The sequence below is a fragment of the Rutilus rutilus genome (genome assembly GCF_951802725.1).
Source record: "Rutilus rutilus genome assembly, chromosome: 15".
NCBI classification, from domain to species: domain Eukaryota; kingdom Metazoa; phylum Chordata; class Actinopteri; order Cypriniformes; family Leuciscidae; genus Rutilus; species Rutilus rutilus.
In genome coordinates, this window is record NC_140220.1 from 38,330,637 (window position 1) to 38,350,968 (window position 20,332).

Below are 20,332 nucleotides of genomic sequence, written 5' to 3' on the forward strand. Positions count from 1 at the left end.
AACACTCTAGTAACTGCGATTAACTAACAATAAACTCTAGTGCGTTACTCATGTGTTCCTGTGTAGTTATTCATTAATGATGGAACAGTTTTCTAAAGTGTTATTATCTGAGACTAACCCTAACTGAAGCTTGCAAGATTCTTCAGAAAGCATCATAGCAGTTCACAGGACTTTATTCTCAGTCTCCTGAAGTCAAGCAGTGCTTTGTGTGAGGACTGCAAAACCTCTGTGTGTTGTCTACTGAAGCTTGAGATGTTGAGATGTTGAGGTGTTGTCTACTGAAGCTTGAGGTGTTGAGATGTTGAGGTGTTGTCTACTGAAGCTTGAGGTGTTGAGATGTTGAGGTGTTGTCTACTGAAGCTTGAGGTGTTGAGATGTTGAGGTGTTGTCTACTGAAGCTTGAGGTGTTGAGATGTTGAGTGAGATGGCAGCCGCGTCAGCAGAGTATCGGTGCGCTTCAGCCGCGCGCTGGACTCCTGCGTCGATGCATGTTTGTGCTCTCAGGTTTATTGAAATAAAAGGTCAGTTAGATCTGAGGAGCGCGGGGTGTAGCTCTACATCAACATCAGCTCTGTTATTGTAGTATCTGCAGACGTGTTTTGCGCAGGTTAAGTTGTGGATGATGGGCAGCAGTGAAAGGGAAAGAGCTTGTTTATCTGTGGAGAGCCGGGAAACGGTCAGTTATTGTCCGCTGTTTCTGGGTGGAGGATCCTGCTGGGTTAGCGGCGGACAAACACACATCTCAGCGTGTCACTGTCATCTGACAGAGGCTGAGGAGCACACTTGAACTGTTCACGTCAAAACAAAAACATCTTCCTCAGGGTTAGAGGGCACAGGGTGTTATTGTGAAGGTCCTTACAGCGATCTCCGCTTCACTCCTGACAGCACACACTTCAGACACACATTACTGTGTTTGCTTCATATATTTTCTATTGACATGGTCTCTTGTATTCGTGGTTTAGTGGTTAGCATACAAGTTCTGAGGTGCTCATGTGTGAGGGACTCAAGATCAAATGATATTTCATTAAAAGTTCGGGAGGAGCATGCTCAAATGATCTATCCCAAGGGCCTTCGACCGGGGGTTCGTGACCCCTAGAGGGTCCGGACGGGTATTGCAGCGGCTCCACCAATTAATGTTTGATCGCAAATAAAAAAAAATTTGTTGAAAATTAAAACATGGGTAAAAAATATCATAAATATATTAAAAAAGTTAAATTTAGAATATAACTACTCTGGAAAGAAAGCAAGAGCACCCTCAGTTGATACCGTAATAAAATAATATTATTGGCGAACACTTTTTGAGTTGTGAACACTCTGTAGAACTGGTGAAATGTTGCTATTTACAGCATGTTTTTGTAGCCGTGAGAAATGCAGCCAATCACAGACATGTTTGTTGATCTCTTGAACGCAATGTCCAATCAGAGGAGTTGAAGCTAGAATCCACTCTCCGCTCAACGCTGGAGTTTTGTTCAGTGATGACGAGTTTTGCTCGCTCTCACCAATCCTCTCATTAACAAAGAAATACACAATGTAAGGAAGAGATTCATTATGCAGTGTGTGTAGACAACTATTGATTTTAATGGAACGTTGTGAGATCATGAACTGAGATGAGTGACAGCTTTAGTGATTGTAAAGAGAGCGCTCTTTTGCGCTTTCAAAGGCTATATAGCTATAATCCATTGAATAAAAATAATGTTTTTCATGCTGCTAAGAGGACAGACGGCCAATCACACGCTGCAAAGTTCTGGAAGTGACATCTACATATAAATGGTAACACTTTACAATACGGTTCATTAGTTAGCATTAGTTAACTACCTTAGTTTACATGAACTAATACATTATTCAAATCAAAGGTTGTATTTGTTAACATTAGTTAATGCACTGTGAACTAACATGAACAAACAATGAACAGCTGGATTTTTATTAGCTAATAAATGACTCTGCAAATCCACTAAAATAATGTACAACAACTGCAAACAACTAATGAACTGTGATTTATTTTTTTTCTATCGCAACATGTCGTTTGTTATGATGTATAACTCTCAATTTTAACAATGAAAAGTAATAGACAGACAGTGATGCGTGTGCAACAACAATAATGTGCATAGTTCTGATCTGCTGTCTTATAGTATAACTTATACTATATTAATATTCTTAATCAATATAGTTAGTTTCTATTAATTAAGGTGGCGCTGCGTGGAGTGTTACTGCAGCTCTGTCCCTGATCTTGTGTGTTCTCGTTGTTTTCGTGGATTGATGTTGTGTTTGTAGGCCAGTGTACAGCTATGGGTGTGCAAGTTTTATCTTTTGGGCTTTTTATATTTTTTGGCTTGGTTCTGTTGGCGTCAGGATCCCCGGTCAGCCGCGACTCCAGTGTTTACACATGCGAGCTGTTAGCGCTGTGTGACATACAGATGCTCTCGGTGGAGAGATCGGATATTCCCGTGGAAATAAGAGGGAGAAGGAGAGGGTGTCGAGCCGGAGTAAAGCGGCGTCAAAGGAAAAGACCTCTTAAACCATGTGGGGAATGTGAGATCTCTCCCCAACAAACTAGAGGAGCTAACGGCGCTAACCCAGTTAGCATAGCATGAGTCGCCTCATGTGCTTTACAGAGACGTGGCTGAATGAACTCACTGCAGACTCGCATGTTTCCCCTCGTGGATTTCATATCATATGTGAATGATAGATAGAGTAACCCCGGACACATCAGTGTTAAGGGAAAACTGTGTACACGGGATATTGAACTGTTGGCTATTGGAGTTCGGCCATGTTCTCTGCCACAGGAGTTTTCGCATGTTATTGCAATAACTGTGTATATATCCCTCCCTCGTGATCTCCTTCACACTACAGTGTCATCGCACAAACATTCCCTTCCCATCTCAGGTGATTTTAATCACGTCTCACTGTCCTCAACTCTTCCCACATTTACACAGTGTGTTACATGCCACACTAGGGATCCTGAAAAAGACCCTGGATTTACTGTATGCAGATGTGAAGGATGCCTATAGTATGGGAAGCCTACACTACCATGGGACCAGTTTTGTTTTTTAGGAGAGTATATTTACCCAAATACTTGTATCTAGGATATTTATGTATTAAAATATTTTTCATTTATATTTAATGGTATATCTGTTATAATGCATAATTTATCTTTGGAATACATAGTTGCAGTTGTAATGGTGCGGGCAGAAGAAGACGAAGAGGCAACAGCTCCAATACAAACTTTTACTTACAATATAATACAGACAGGCAGAAGGTTCACTCACACACTCACACACTCACTCACGCACGCACGCACACTTAATAGAGCTGAGAACGGACAATGACCATAGACAGTATATAAACTGGACACAGCGACCCCACTGGATTCAAGGGAGAAAAGTGAAGTCAATTAGAAGCTCTCACTTCCTGATGGCTGAGCGACTGCGCAGACTCAAACTGAGCTTGACGACGTAGATGTGACGTGAGCAACCCGTCTGTCTTCTAGTAGCTGTGCTGAGAGAAATCTGAATCATTCCCTTCCGAAACTTGCAGAGACGGAGAGTGTGAGTAGGAGATGTCCATGAGCTGGAGCAGGAGACACTTCATGACTCTCTATGGGCTTCTCCCTGGACTTTATCAGGCTTTATGCCTCCACGTCCCCCGATTGCCTGCGAGCTTCTCCTCCTGTCTCTACGGTAATGTCCAGAGAGTCGCGTGGTTATGACGCAATCGGTAGCCTACTTTTACAAAAACTGCTTCTACGGGGCCATAACGTAAGATACAAGGTAATGGAGCCTTTTATACATTGTCGTGTTTCTTTAGAAATAAATAATGGACAAATGGAGTCTTTAAACGCCTCAGATGTAAAGTTATTCGCTGTCAAAGTGACGCCAAAATGAATGGGAGTCAATGGGATGCTAACAGCAGGTGATGGCTTGTTAGCCCCCCGGGGGTGGTACGCTATCCGAGAGCTCGATTACCCCCCTGATAATGACAGACTGAACAGAAGGAACTTAAATACAGACACAGATGACACTGATTAATAGAGCACAGGTGATACGGATGAACTGATGAAGACAGTGAAGACGACACGTGATTAGGATAAGTCCAATGAAGACAAACTAAACAGAACTCTAAGGTGACAGCAATAGTGTAATATTTTATTTTTGTCCTGTTTATGCTGCTGAAACGCCTACATTTCCTCTTGGGGATAAAAACTTCTTTTTTTTTATCTTTATCTTATCTTGATATCAAAGGTTGTATGCTTAATATGTAGCTCTGTTTGACACATCTTGTATCGAGGGCCCTGATCCATGTCTTGAAGACCCTGATCTATCCAGTCAACATGTCATGAGAGGAATATACACACAGTCGACTCAGCTACTGTCACAGGGTATCCAGCGAAGATGAAGATCACCAATAACAACAAGGGTTATTTAAAAAACAAAAAAAAATAAATAAAAAAAAATCATAAAGTCCATGACCTGAATATAATTGAACATAATGGTGACAGCTACACTCCTCGACGGTCTCCATCATCCCTCCTCACGCTCGGCTCGTTCTGACACACACAGGAACACAGGGAGGACTCCGAGCCGGAGACGCTCCTCGGACGGCACGCCAAACACGCATAACCTGTACTCTATCTGACTCCTGTGTGAACTCGTGGACTCTGTTCCCTCGTCAGAAGAAGTACACTTTAGCATACTCTTAAGAAGAGCACTTGTAAGGGAAATAGTGTACTTCAAAAGTGTGAACTGAATGTAATGTTTGCAGTAAGGTTGTGCTGCTGTTCAAATTTCATCCACATTTTGGATTTTAAAAAGTACAGATATGGCACACACACACACACACACACACATAATATAGCTGATGTAACTATAGCCGGTGTGTCCGACAGCACAGCTAACATGAACAGCTAATGGTAAAACAAAATCTATTAATGATTCCATGGGAAACCAGACTCATTGCATAAGTAATGTTTCCAGCTTCTAGTCATTAATTGTGCACGCTACCCTATATTTACCAGCTGTTATTTTACCTTAATAAAATTCAGATATGTTATGGGATTGGTACCATGGGGTTTAACCAAAATCTAAATGAGCTATCCTTGATCATTTGAACGTTATAAAACATCATTTTGAGAAGGTATATGTGTGTGAACATGAGGAAACCATCAAGGCTTTAGACTAGCTGTGAGGATGCTGACATTTTCATTCATTGTACACTTTCATCTACTAAACAAGTTTGGGGGAGTCCAGATGCTCTCGTATGTCATCGCTCACACCCTCAGAACCGCCCGATGGCCTGGAATCATGTTGAGTTCATTTTCCTTGAATAGTATTGCATCTTAAAGTGCCTCTATTATTCTGCTATTTTAAAGGTTCCTCATGTTGTTTTGGCGTCTCCTACAACAGGCTTACACTCATCCCAGGTCAAACACACTTAATCTTCTCAGAGTGTGCATACGCTACAATCCATGCCAATGTTCATATCTCTCCAGTCTCTGATGTGTAAAGCTGTCTATAGCGCCGCCTCAGGGTCTGAGCAGACACACACTCTCTCCCTCTCTCCCTAGTGCGGGTGTCGCTCGCCTTTCTCAAGCAGAGATCTGGACATGACTTCACTCTGAGGGATGTTAATGACATTAATCAGGGTCTTTAGAAAGGCGAACATCTGTGTGTGTGTGTAGATGAGGGATCCTGAGTGTGTGTGTGTAGATGAGGGATCCTGAGTGTGTGTGTGTAGATGAGGGATCCTGAGTGTGTGTGTGTAGATGAGGGATCCTGAGTGTGTGTGTGTAGATGAGGGATCCTGAGAGTGTGTGTAGATGAGGGATCCTGAGAGTGTGTGTGTGTAGATGAGGGATCCTGAGAGTGTGTGTGTGTAGATGACAGATCCTGAGAGTGTGTGTGTGTAGATGACGGATCCCGAGAGTGTGTGTGTGTAGATGACGGATCCTGAGAGTGTGTGTGTGTAGATGACGGATCCTGAGAGTGTGTGTGTGTAGATGACAGATCCTGAGAGTGTGTGTGTGTAGATGACGGATCCTGTGTGTGTAGATGACGGATCCTGAGAGTGTGTGTGTGTAGATGACAGATCCTGAGAGTGTGTGTGTGTAGATGACAGATCCTGAGAGTGTGTGTAGATGAGGGATCCTGAGTGTGTGTGTGTAGATGAGGGATCCTGAGTGTGTGTGTGTAGATGAGGGATCCTGAGAGTGTGTGTGTGTAGATGACAGATCCTGAGAGTGTGTGTGTGTAGATGACAGATCCTGAGAGTGTGTGTGTGTAGATGACGGATCCTGAGAGTGTGTGTGTGTAGATGAGGGATCCTGAGAGTGTGTGTGTGTAGATGAGGGATCCTGAGAGTGTGTGTGTGTAGATGAGGGATCCTGAGAGTGTGTGTGTGTAGATGACGGATCCTGAGAGTGTGTGTGTGTAGATGAGGGATCCTGAGAGTGTGTGTGTGTAGATGACAGATCCTGAGAGTGTGTGTGTGTGTAGATGACAGATCCTGAGAGTGTGTGTGTGTAGATGACAGATCCTGAGAGTGTGTGTAGATGAGGGATCCTGAGTGTGTGTGTGTAGATGAGGGATCCTGAGAGTGTGTGTGTGTAGATGACAGATCCTGAGAGTGTGTGTGTGTAGATGACGGATCCTGAGAGTGTGTGTGTGTAGATGAGGGATCCTGAGTGTGTGTGTAGATGAGGGATCCTGAGTGTGTGTGTGTAGATGAGGGATCCTGAGTGTGTGTGTAGATGAGGGATCCTGAGAGTGTGTGTGTAGATGAGGGATCCTGAGAGTGTGTGTGTGTAGATGAGGGATCCTGAGTGTGTGTGTGTAGATGAGGGATCCTGAGAGTGTGTGTATAGATGAGGGATCCTGAGAGTGTGTGTGTAGATGAGGGATCCTGAGTGTGTGTGTGTAGATGAGGGATCCTGAGAGTGTGTGTATAGATGAGGGATCCTGAGAGTGTGTGTGTAGATGAGGGATCCTGAGAGTGTGTGTGTGTAGATGAGGGATCCTGAGAGTGTGTGTGTAGATGAGGGATCCTGAGAGTGTGTGTGTGTAGATGAGGGATCCTGAGAGTGTGTGTGTGTAGATGAGGGATCCTGAGAGTGTGTGTGTGTAGATGAGGGATCCTGAGTGTGTGTGTGTAGATGAGGGATCCTGAGAGTGTGTGTATAGATGAGGGATCCTGAGAGTGTGTGTGTAGATGAGGGATCCTGAGTGTGTGTGTGTAGATGAGGGATCCTGAGAGTGTGTGTATAGATGAGGGATCCTGAGAGTGTGTGTGTAGATGAGGGATCCTGAGAGTGTGTGTAGATGAGGGATCCTGAGAGTGTGTGTGTAGATGAGGGATCCTGAGAGTGTGTGTGTGTAGATGAGGGATCCTGAGAGTGTGTGTATAGATGAGGGATCCTGAGAGTGTGTGTGTAGATGAGGGATCCTGAGTGTGTGTGTAGATGAGGGATCCTGAGAGTGTGTGTATAGATGAGGGATCCTGAGAGTGTGTGTGTAGATGAGGGATCCTGAGAGTGTGTGTAGATGAGGGATCCTGAGAGTGTGTGTGTAGATGAGGGATCCTGAGAGTGTGTGTGTGTAGATGAGGGATCCTGGATCCTGAGAGTGTGTGTGTGTAGATGAGGGATCCTGAGAGTGTGTGTGTGTAGATGACAGATCCTGAGAGTGTGTGTGTGTAGGAGGAAGCCTCAGGTCTCGTGATTGCTCGAGCTCACACAGATGCTGACAGTCATGATGTTGCACTTCTGGATCTGCTGAGGTAAGCGGTCATGCGCTGAAGGATCAGGAGTGCAGATGAGCACTTTCAGCAGTCAGAGTCCGCTCTTTATTCGTTTATGATCCTGATCCAGCAGATAGCGCCCCGTGGTCTCACTAAAACTATCGGCATCATTCAGTGCGGAGACACTGGTGACACACACTGGACTCTGAGTCGGCAGACTTCTGAACCACTGAAGGGTTTAGATTCCTTACAAACTGCTTTTAAACAACAACAGCCAAAGTGCCTGATGACAGAGATCTGCAAGCTTCGTTTCTGAGAGATACACTGTCAGTTTAATACACCTGTGTAAACCCGCTCAATCTGTTCATAATGACAGCATCCACACTGAAATAGAAGAATTATAAACAATATGATTTACACACAAAGTCCAGCACACTCTGTGTGTTTAAATGCTGAAGACAGATGTCAGCATCATCAGCTGCCGCCGGTGTGTCTCCAGTGCTGGACGTCCTCAGTGCTGTGACCCTGTGACCCTGTGACCCTGTGACCCTGTGACCCTGTGACCCGCTGTCAGTCGCCCCAGTGTTAGCAGAGACACTGCAGGACGGTGTTGAGAAGGGTTCACGTCTCCATCACGAGCCGAACACCACAGAGGATCTGCAGACGGCCTGGCTTATGTTGTTTTCATGAGTTTTCACTTCATGAGTGTGAGTGTGTGTGTGTGTGTGAGTGTGTGTGTGAGTGTGTGTGTGTGTGAGAGTAAGTGTGTGTGTGTGTGTGTGTGAGTGTGTGTGTGTGAGTGTGTGTGTGAGTGTGAGAGTGTGTGAGAGTAAGTGTGTGTGAGAGTAAGTGTGTGTGAGAGTAAGTGTGTGTGTGTGTGTGTGTGTGTGTGTGTGTGTGAGTGTGTGAGTGTGAGAGTAAGTGTGTGTGAGAGTAAGTGTGTGTGTGTGTTGGTCTGGCGGGTGGGCCGCTCCTCTCTCAGTCTTCAGATTGGTGTGTTTCTGGAGGAGGACTCTAACGCCCCCACTACATCTGTGTGTTACACATCCTCCGCTGTACTAGTCGACCTCTGGATCTGATCTACTCCTGTGTTTTCTCACTGAAGAGTGAGTGTGTGTGTGTGTGTGTGTGTGTGTGTGTGTGAGTGTGGACTGGAGGGCGTGCAGCAGTAAATATGAATTATGGGCATTCATGATAAATTACTGGGTGGTGTGTCGCTCTCTCTCTCTCTCTCTCTCTCTCTCTCTCTCTCTCTCTCTCTCTCTCTCTCTCTCTCTCTCTCTCTCTCTCTCTCTCTCTCTCTCTCTCTCTCTCTCTCTCACTCACACACACACACACACACACACACACACACGTTGCAGGAAGCAGGTTCAGGTGTCTGTTTGCATTGCTGAAACAGAATGATCCCTAAAACAGGCCCCTTTTCCTGCCTGTTCATTCTAAATGAATTCCTGTGTGACCTCAACACACACACACACACACACACACACACACACACACACACACACACACACACTTAGTATGATTTATTAGCGGTTTTCCTCATGGGGACCAAAAAATGTCCGCACAAGATCAAGGATTTGGGATATGTTAGTTGGGATACACTGAACTGGACTGTGTCAGTAAAGCTGTTCTCAGATCTGAAGCTCTCTCTCTCTCTCTCTCTCTCTCTGTCATGTACAGCAGAAACAAACCGCTTTATACGTTAATATGTTTTCAAATGTAATTTATTCCTGTGATCAAAGCTAAATTTGCAGCAGCATCATTATCATTCAACAAAAATCAGAAGCAGCACAACTGTTTTCAACACTGATAATAATCATAAATGTTTCTTGAGCATCAAATCCTCATATTAGAATGATTTCTGAAGGATCATGTGACACTGAAGACTGGAGTAATGATGCTGAACATCAGCTTTGATCACAGGAATAAATGACACTTTACTGTATATTCACATAGAAAACAGATGATTTACACTGGAATAATATTTCACTGTTTTTACTGTATTTCTGATCAAATAAATTCAGCCTCGGTGAGCGAAGAGACTCTTTCAGATTCCAAACGTTTGACTGGTAGTTGTAACGGTTTAAGTCCAATGATGAAGAAGGTATAAATAACGACAGTCTTCAGTTTCTGATGAAAATGAGCCTTTATGGCTGAATCTGGACTCGAGTGCTGTTAATTAATGCGCATCGTCCCTTTAAAAATATAGAAAAACATAAGTCAGCACCTGGAAACAGTGTGAATGCACAAACAATACTGGACGAAGCATTAGCGAAGGCGAGGATCTGAACTCTTTCCCCGCCAGCGGGTTTTATAGTTTTCGCCCCCAGAATATTCTGTTGTATAAATATCTGGGGCCTCATTTATAAAACTGTGCGTAGGAACCTTACTAAAAGTGTACGTGCGCCCGAAAGCCAAAAATGGTGTACGCAAAAAAATATTCAGACTTATAAAACCGTGCGTACGCCAGAACCTGCGCAGAATTCACTTTATAAATCCCAGTCAGCGGAAGATTGTGCGCACATGCGTCTCCACCCCGAAATAACCATATATGGAGCTTACAACGCCTAGTTTTACTATGCAGATCCAGATCTACATATCATATGCAAATGATATAAACGGTACAAGAAACATTACATTAATACAAATCAAGTAGTTGTCTATCCTTGCCTTGTTTTTGAATAGCCTACATAAATCAAATAGTGTAAAATACATTTCAGAGAAAGTTTTTCTCAATCTTTTCCACTTGCCGAATTGTATTTTTAATTGATTTATATTTTTAATGGAAACAGATAGGCCTTGGCCATTATTTGCACGAAACTATTTTCTCAGACAATCTGGTATTATCATGATAAGCAGTTATCTCTGTGGTTAAAACATTAAAGCACGCCACAGGAAAAGTGTTCAAAAACAATCGCATCCACAACAAATATTTCTAATGATTGACTTTAAAAAATGTTTTTGTAACTTCAGTAATGATTTCATGTTTAAGTGTTTAACTCCATTAATTTGAATGGCATATTTAATATAAATGTTTATATCAGAAGTATTTTATTTATTTAAACTGTTATTTGCGTCAGTTTCACTAAACGGCTCAACACGCTCGCTGCCGCGGACATTAAGAAGGAATGGATATTTGCTTCAAGTGATAGGCTTGGTGATTGAGATTGTATTTGTATAATCTTTCTGTATATGTTTAATTTTCTTTAGATTTTCTGTATAAAAGTGACCAAAAATACATTTAACTCCAGCTCACCATCGGCGTCGCCATAGTGCTCCATCTCCAAAACAATCGTACGCATGGGTCAGAGTTTGCGTGCAGGTGCGCAAATTTTCCCGTCAAGTTTTTCTTTATAAATCCCACCTTTTGCGCAGGAACTGGCGTACGCATGTTTTCAGCCCCGTTTTGTGCGTACGCAAGCTTTATAAATGAGGCCCCTGAACATGCAATATTTCTAAATAACAAACTCTGCTTTTAAACCAAAACAATTCTAGCTCCATTCATTCTTTTTTTATCAACACTTAAATGTGGGTAAGTTTAATATTTTTTTTTTTTAAAGCAACATTTTTAAACAAAAGCTGAGAAAATTACGTTTTTATTAAAGACTTTGTCCGGATGGGATTCAGAACGATGATCAAACACAGATGGAGTAGATCGAGTCCATCAACACCCCTAAAGCTTCATAGTCCTGTGCCTCGTCCTATTTCATTCAGTAACATTTGGCAGATTTGATTTATATGCTGTTTAATGTTGATGATCGTGTTATTTTACATGTACATCTGCTTACATTTGAGATCCAGGGGGCAGTGTTTCGGAAAACACTGAAGCTTCCCCGGGCGCCGCCATTGATTAGCAGACCATCACCTGCAGTTAGCATTCCATTGACTCCCATTCATTTTGGCGTCACTTTGACAGCGAATAACTTTACATCTGAGGCGTTTAAAGACTCTATTTGTCCGTTGTTTATTTCTAAAGAAACATGACAATGTATAAAAGGCTCCATTACCTTGTATCTTACGTTATGGCCCCGTAGAAGCAGTTTTTGTAAAAATAGGCTAACGATTGCGTCATAACCACACGACTCTCTGGAAATTACCGTAGAGACAGGAGGAGAAGCTCGCAGGCAATCGGGGGACGTGGAGGCATAAAGCCTGATAAAGTCCAGGGAGAAGCCCATAGAGAGTCATGAAGTGTCTCCTGCTCCAGCTCATGGACAGCTCCTACTCACACTCTCCGTATCTGCAAGTTTCGGAAGGGAATGATTCAGATTTCTCTCGGCACAGCTACTAGAAGACAGACGGGTTACTCACGTCACATCTACATCGTCAAGCTCAGTTTGAGTCTGCGCAGTCGCTCAGCCATCAGGAAGAGAGAGCTTCTAATTGACTTCACTTTTCTCCGTTGAGTCCAATGGGGTCGCTGTGTCCAGTTTATATACTGTCTATGCTGAGATCGCTCTTTTGGCTTCTTCTCCTGCTTTTTGTTCAGGAGAGTCAGTACTCTTTCTCAAGATGTGTATTAGCACCCCCTACCCTATAACAGTGGAAACACGGAAAGCCGGAAAATTCCGTCAGTGGCGGGGAAAGAGTAAAATACGCATGGTCATGAACTAAATAATAAACAGCTGTGATGATTAAATGAATATCCATGATAACTTATTATGGCGGTAAAATGAGAGCAAAGGAACACGGGCAAACAGGTGATTAGACAGACTGATAGAAATTAAACCAAAACTAAGCATAACTGTGGCAGTAGTGTGTATAAATTATACTCAACTACCAAATTAATTTATTGTTGTTTGAAAAAAGTGCAAATTAGAATTTTTGATATCAAGGTAAAGGTCTAAGTAAAACACTATTTTGTAAAGGTATTAAAATGTGTCTTTTAAAGCAGTATTACGTTGCGTGTGCCAGTTTTCCACAGAATTGGGCTGTTTTTAAACCGCAGATCTGGTGCTGTCAGTCATTCATAAGCAGAGATGTGTCAAAGTCTCACATTAACATCAGTCTTTACTCACTGCCGTCCCGTACAACACAAGATCACACAGTCTGTGGGAAACTTAATAGCCAAGTGAATAATATTTTATTCAATGATTAAACCATATTATGTATCTGAATGCAGATGTGTTCACACTGTCTCTCTCTCTCTGTGTGTGTGTGTGTGTGTGTGTTCACTATCAGATGAAGCATGTCGAGGAGCGCTTCGGACAGGACGCTAACAAAGAGGTCCTGCTGACGTGTATCGGCATCACGTCCGGCGTGGGTCGCCTCATCTTCGGCAGAGTGGCGGACTATGTGCCCGGAGTCAACAAAGTGTTCCTGCAGGTGAGAGACGAGTTCAACACTGTCCCTGTCGGGACCTTCCCATGCCAGTCAGATAATGATTCACTCAGGAGGCATTGAGGGAAGGATTCAACCAAAAGCGGCAACCTTCCAGTTTCTCTCTTGAATCCAACACTGAAGTGATTAAACTGCAGTTCATCGACTGGCCACTAGAGGCCGGCTGCAGAAGAGAGTCAATCCCATAATCCCGCATGTTAATATACCCAACTTTACAGCAGAAAAAAGCATGTTTACAGTCTGGTGCAAAAAGTGGTTTTGGTCTATAAAGCTAATGTTGCCGTTCATGACGACGGTGAGGGGGGTGAATGTTTTAATAACTCATCCGTTTAAATTATATTAAACCTTACATTTCTGCATAATTAAGGGAGTGGCCACTTGAGTGACAGGTGGATAGCCGCTGATGTCATTACTAGCCTTTTGTCTGGTAGGGGGTTAGCGCCACGTCACCTCAGCTAATCCGTCTCGATGCACATTTCCGTTTATCCGGGAGTGCTGCCAAGATGGCGACGGCCGGCTCCGACAAAAATGCACTTCAGAAACCAATGGGTGACGTCACGCACACTATGTCCATATGTTTTTTACAGTCTATGATTCAAACCCGTAACCCCTGAGATCACGAGTCTTCTGGAATGATTCATTCAAAGAGTCATTTTCACTCTGAATCCGACTCCAGAGGTCGTGTTTCTGCCCGTGAGGAGCGTCATCACTGAAAATCACTGCATTATTCTCAGACTTTTACACAGATACTCAGTTTCACACTAACACTGTCATCAGACGTGAGCCACTGACCGTTAGATAACACAGGTTTCATTGGTTTAGTGCATTAACCTCAGTGTGTCGCAGAAGCGGTCCCCTGTCGAGGCGTCTCAGGTTCAGCAGTGCTGTGTTTCGGCAGGTGTCCTCCTTCATGGTGATCGGGGTGATGTCCATGATGATTCCTCTGTGTCACGTGTTCGGCGGGCTGATCGCCGTCTGTCTGCTCATGGGTCTGTTCGACGGCTGCTTCATCTGCATCATGGCTCCCATCGCCTTTGAGCTGGTCGGCTCCCAGAACGTGTCGCAGGCCATCGGCTTCCTCCTGGGCATGATGTCCATCCCCATGACCGTCGGGCCGCCCATCGCAGGTAATGTGTGTGTGTGGAGCGTCCTGCAGTGAACCCGTCTGGATCAGGGAGCCCAGTCCTGCTCAAACATGGCTTGAACACACCTCAGCACACCTGTGTGTGATCTGAAGATCTTCATTAGCGGGTCAGCTGTGTTGAAACAGGACTGGCCTCCCCTGATCTAGAGAAATAAAGGTGAACTGACTGAAGTGTGATCATCGTCTGCCACCTGTTGGCTGGAGTAGGTACTGCGTCACTATCACAGATTTACAATTTATGCATTACTAGAGTATGGCACCGTAACATTACAAATAAAATGCCAGTTAAACAGGTTCATTAAGTGAGATTCTCAACTCGTGTGCGGCATTTTAAAAAAGTTACTCTGAAGTCCTTAAAGGACAAAAATGTCCATGTCAAAAAACTGACATAACACTTTGAAACTTGGGAATGCAGACTTAGGTTTGGTCTCATTTTAAAGAAGACCCGTGGCAGATTATTGTTGTGGTAAAAATTGTAGAAAAAAAGGAAAAAAAGAGGTTGTAGTTTGTAGTTGTAGTTTATGAAAATGATTGTAGTTTAAATTATTGTAATTTAAATTGTAGTCTATGAAGATTTTTTTTTTAAATGAAAATATATATTTCATAAAACATGTTGAACTCAAAAACTTCTAGAAAATCTAAGTCATAAATCATTTGAATCAAGTTGAGTTCTAAATGTCAAGCTCCTCTGGTATAAACAGGGCTGGGATTTGTGATTTGCACTGCAAGGTTATTTTCGTAAACGAAACCTGAAACTAAGACTAAACCTATTGGTCAAAAAACATTTTCGTAAACTGAAATAAAATAAAAAATTCATAATAAATGAAAAACTAAAACGAAACGAAACCCGAGGTTCGCTTTTGGGGGAAAAGCTTACCTGTATCGGGTTCTTCCATTCGGTCTAGCTCTATCACCCCGCACGTTCACCAAATACGTAGATGCAGCTCTAGCCCCGCTCAGACTGCAGGGCATACGCATGCAGATGGTGGTTCGGCATCGAGATGTCGTTCTCACGTATATGAAGAAATTGGGATTGAGATTGAATGCCAATAAAAGTGTGCTTTCTCCAACACAGAGGACCACCTTTCTTGGTGTCGTGTAGGTTTCAGTGACAATGAGGGGCGTGCTCTCGCCTGTTCGTGTCCCTTTGATCCTCAAAGTTGTAAAAGAGATAAAGCTAGGCCAGTCACTCACTGTAAAACAGTTTCAAAGGCTGTTGGGCCTGATGGCAGCAGCATCCAACATTATAGCGTTCGGCCTGCTGTACATGAGGCCTATACTGTGGAGGCTTAAGACCAAGGAGTTTTCCCAGAGGGGGAACCCACTCCGTATGATCAAGATAACACCGCGGTGTCTCCGTGCCTTGGTTATATGGAGGAAACCTTGGTTTCTATCCCAGGGTCCGGTGTTAGCTCTTTGCCATCGAGTCTCGCTCTCTCTATAGATGCTTCTCTCACAGGCTGGGGAGCGGTAGTGGAACGCTGCTCAGCTCAGGGTCTATGGAGGAGTCATCATCTTTCATGGCACATAAACTGCCTGGAGATGATGGCGGTCTTTAATGCATTGAGACACTTCCTTCCAGACCTGAGGGGCCATCATGTGTTTGTTCACACAGACAATCAGAATATAGGAGCAGACATCCTGTCGAGGCAGGGGCTGAGGCCTGGGGAATGGAGGCTCAACACCGAGGTGGTGGAGCACATTTGTCCCGTCAGAGCACTGGACACTTATGTCTACAAAGCTGCCCAGTGGAGGAAGTCTGATCAGCTGCTGGTGTGCTTTGGGCCTCCTAGGAAAGGCCTTCCTGCATCCAAGCAGACTGTTAGCAAATGGATAGCCGAGGCTATTTCACTTGCATATGAGGTTGTGGGCCAGCCTTCACCTTTGGCCACTAGAGCCCATTGTACTTGGGATATGGTGGGCTCCAGAGCCCTAATTTCTGGGGTGTCCCTTCAAGATGTTTGTGATGCAGCGGGCTGGTCTTCGCCGCTCACGTTTGTCAGATTTTATGACCTAGACTTGGATACCCCTGGGTCTAGAGTTCTCATGTCGTGACAGTTTTAACACGACAGGTTTTTGGCCGTTAGGGCATTCTCGTTCCCAAAGCGCCATTGACGCAGCGCGAGTTCCCTTGAATTGTAACGACTGTAACCCTGGTTCCATGAGTAGGAACAAGACGATGCGTCACTTTGCCATACTACCTACATCCCTGTGATTGACTTGCTTTGGCCTTTTCGAAGCTAGCGCCGGTCAGACCGGATGTGCTTTTATCCTTTCCTGGTCATGACGTCACACGCCTGCGACGCTCATTCTCGCCATTGGACACATATGCTTCAGACGCAATCACGCAGGGGCGTTCCTAAAGCGGCATCGACGCAGCGTCTCGTTTCCTACTCAGGGAACTAGGGTTACAAACTTGAGATGTTTTCATTGCATTTACACCCTTTTGACCAGCAGGTGTCGTCTTGAAACAGTGAATCATTCCTCGAAGCAATTGGTTCAAATTTCTCCCATTATGGCTTCACAGAGATCATCGCCAAATTTAGAAACAGTTATGAAGTAACAAAGCCTCGTTTATTGAAATCACATGACGAGGCGCCCGCCACTAGTGCCGTAAATTAAAATGTATATTTTTTTTTTAAGTATTTTTGAACCACAGATTTGAAAGCAGTGATTTGGAGCACAAGCGTCTCAGTCGTGTGTTCAGATAGCAGTGCGTTGAGCTGATCTGAGGTCTGTGTGTGACTCTGTACCCAGGGTTCCTGAGAGACCGGCTGGGCACCTATGACGTGGCGTTTTACCTGGCGGGCATCCCTCCACTCATCGGCGGGGCCGTGCTGTGTGTGATCCCGTGGGTGGAGGCGCGGAGGAAGAGGAAGGAGGCCGACGCCACTGCCGAAACCACGGAGAACATGCTGGAGCACAAGAGCTTCAAGGACGTCAAGAACCAAGACTCTGAATCTGTCATCTGAGGAACATTCACAGCGCAGAGACTGACCGGTGTGTGTGTGTGTGTGTGTGTGTGTTCAGGAGAACATGCTGGAGCACAAGAGCTTCACGGACGTCAAGAACCAAGACCCTGAATCTGTCATCTGAGGAACATTCACAGCACAGAGACTGACCGGTGTGTGTGTGTGTGTGTTCAGATGTGTGTGTGAGTGTTTTTTCAGATGTGTGTGTGTGTTATGTAATTTTATATCCCCGCAGGAACGGCCGTCAAACAGGGCTTCTACATGAATGTGATTCTTGAGCTATGCATATTTCAGAAAAATATTTTTGTACTGAACTTTTTGGGTTTAAAAGGGAAATAGTGTAACATGAACAATCATGAAGAAGGGAAGCCCTGAAACCTTCATCCTCAGAGGAGATTCATGGGATCTTATATTAACCAGTTAGAAAGTATTCATATGTTTCCTTTATTCTTATAATCTAGCTTGTTTTATGTCAGACTATAATAAGTAACTTGTATGATTGTTTTAATTGGGAAAGTTAGCCATATGTCTTAATTTCTTCCTGTACTGGAAAGATTTGAAAGATGTTTATGCAGATGAGCGCTTTATTAGAGCAGACGTCATGCGTTATATGCAATTATATACGAAATATTTAATTAATGCTGTTTTAATGTGTTTAGCAGTCTGATGAATCCCAGTGTTGTTCTCGTGTTTATGACGTCTGTGTTTGACACGGCTGCTTACATGAGCTTTACCAACCAGGGCAGATATAGATATATATATATTAGATATACAGATATATAGATCAGTAGATATACAGATCAGCATATTAGTATAATAATGAACTGGGGTTATTTGCTATGCAGTGAAGTTGAAATGCTATTTTCTTTATCAATGTTAAAAAGCAATGGTGTTGATTGGCTAGATGGAGCCAAGCTGCCATTGTGATCTTAGAGTTTCCCCTTTATTTCGACTGCATGCGTCATGTTCACATTTACTGCCAATGAGGCCTTGACTGAAAAACAGCACATCCACAGAGGCGTTTTATTTCGTTCATCAGTGAGTATGAATGTCTGAGTCTCGTGCATGATGCGTATGGCAGCGTGTCTCCTCAGGACAGTCGTCACATGATCAGATGATTCATAGGAGTGTTAATCTGGTCCAGTAATCTACCTCGATTGACATTCGTCCTCAAATGTTTCTCCGAGGATCATAAACTCACCAAGTGCTCGTGCCACTTCTCACACATCCCATGTTTCTTCTGTTGTGTTTTTATGAGTACTATTACTTGTTTCACATATGTATTGCAACAACCTTCGTTAGTGCCTTGACAATATGATTATTGGACAGAGATGAAGTATTGATTTGACAATGAACAGGTTCTAATTGTTTCAGTGGGAAAAAAACTAAACATTTCAGAGGAAAAGCTTGTTTGAAGAGATAAGCTCAGCGGAGAGTCTGTCTCTTAACTCTTGATTGGTTTATTCAATTCTCTTTGGTTTGAAACCATTTCCATGTTTTTGGGAAGATTTTTTTAAACTTTTTTGTACATGATCATTTTTGTATTTGTTTTTATTTATGCTGTTGACGTAAATCACTGTTGCACACCAAACCAGAGAAGGTTCTGCTTCTTGTAACCTCATACTCTGTGATATTAAATTTGGACTGGTTTTGATGAGCGCTGCAGTGATTTACTCAGGGTAATAATACATGTAAAATAACTTGTAAAGTTTCTCCAGGCCTCAGCTAAACACCAATATTACTGACTTCAGTCCTTGAGGAATTTGTTGAAATCTTATTGTCCATTTATCTGTGATTGTAACATTTAAAAATTACATTTAATGAATAACAAGTAAAGCAAAATATACCATTGGTTGCACTTAGTACTTGCACTTACAGTGAACTTACCAAAGTTAGTATGTAGTTATTGTAATGATTATAGTTAGTACATACGTACATGCGGAACAGGACTGTAAAATAAAGTGCAACCGAAAATAGTTTCATAACAAGTAGTAGTTCATATGTTCATAACACTATGTTCATAACATAGTCTCATGAAACTGTTTTCCTCCATGTATAATCTCAATACTGATGGTTGAATACGTTATGATTCTGCAGCTTCATTTTAATGACCTTGATCTCATGACTTGCATGATTTTACCTTCTGTTATTTCTTGTTGTATGTACAACACACTTGGTATAAACGAATACAACAATAAAGAAAACATTATTGGTTTTATTAATATTATAATAATAATACATTTTATTTGTAAGCGCTTTTCTGAATACTCAAAGACACTTTACATAGAATCATAAAAGCAGCAGAAACAACAGCATCAGATTTGAATGTTGGAAGGTCAGTGCAGTCACGGATTTGTTTGGGGAGAGAGTTCAGGAGGGAGGGGGCAGCAACAGAGAAGGCTCTGTCACCCCAGGTTCGGTGCTTGGTCCTGGGAGGAGGAGTCAGGAGGTTAGCATCAGATGAGCGGAGGCTATGAGATGGGTTGTGGCGGTGGAGCAGGTCTGTGAGGTAGGAAGGGGCCTGGTTATGGAGAGCTTTGTGTGTGAGGAGAAGGATTTTGAATTGAATTTGTTGTGGGACCGTGAGCCAGTGGAGGTTCTTGAGGACAGGGGTGATGTGGTCACGGGTGCGGGTGTGGGTGAGCAGACGAGCAGCAGAGTTCTGGATGTATTGGAGTTTATTTAAGGTTCTGGATGTTGTGCCGTACAGGATGCTATTGCAGTAGTCGATTCTGGAGGTGATGAAGGCGTGAATGAGGGTTTCTGCAGCGGAGAAAGAGAGTGATGGACGGAGTCTGGCGATGTTTTTGAGGTGAAAAAAGGCAGTTCTGGTGATTTGTTTTATGTGGTGTTCAAAGGAGAGGTTATTGTCAAAGATGACTCAGAGGTTGCGACTGTGAAGGGATGGAGACAAGGTGAAGGTGTCGACAGTGAGGGATAAACTGTGAATGGTTTAGTGATGGGTTTGGGACCGATGATGATCATGTCTGTTTTTTCGCAGTTGAGTTTAAGGAAATGGGTGTGCATCCAGGATTTAATGTCAGTGAGGCAGTTGGAGATAGTGGAGTGGATGGCAGAGGTGATGGATTTGGTGTAGAGATGGACATCATCGGCATAGCAGTGAAAGTTGAGACCATGGTGGCGA

At 43.4% G+C, this 20,332-nt stretch overlaps 2 protein-coding genes across 2 annotated transcripts in view; one reads left to right on the forward strand and one right to left on the reverse strand.

The window, feature by feature from the left end:
* slc16a10 (solute carrier family 16 member 10) overlaps positions 1-19,391 on the forward strand; it is a 49,988-nt gene extending 30,597 nt beyond the window's left edge. The window contains exons 4-6 of the mRNA XM_084432193.1: positions 12,913-13,056; positions 13,970-14,198; positions 16,973-19,391. Coding sequence (XP_084288319.1) covers positions 12,913-13,056; positions 13,970-14,198; positions 16,973-17,187 — 588 coding nt within the window. The 3' untranslated portion in view covers positions 17,188-19,391. The remainder of the gene's footprint in view (positions 1-12,912; positions 13,057-13,969; positions 14,199-16,972) is intronic.
* Positions 1-20,332, reverse strand: part of LOC311304780 (uncharacterized protein) — a gene marked incomplete at its 5' end in the record, with an annotated part of 578,336 nt that overhangs the window by 512,737 nt on the left and 45,267 nt on the right. The window lies entirely within an intron of this gene.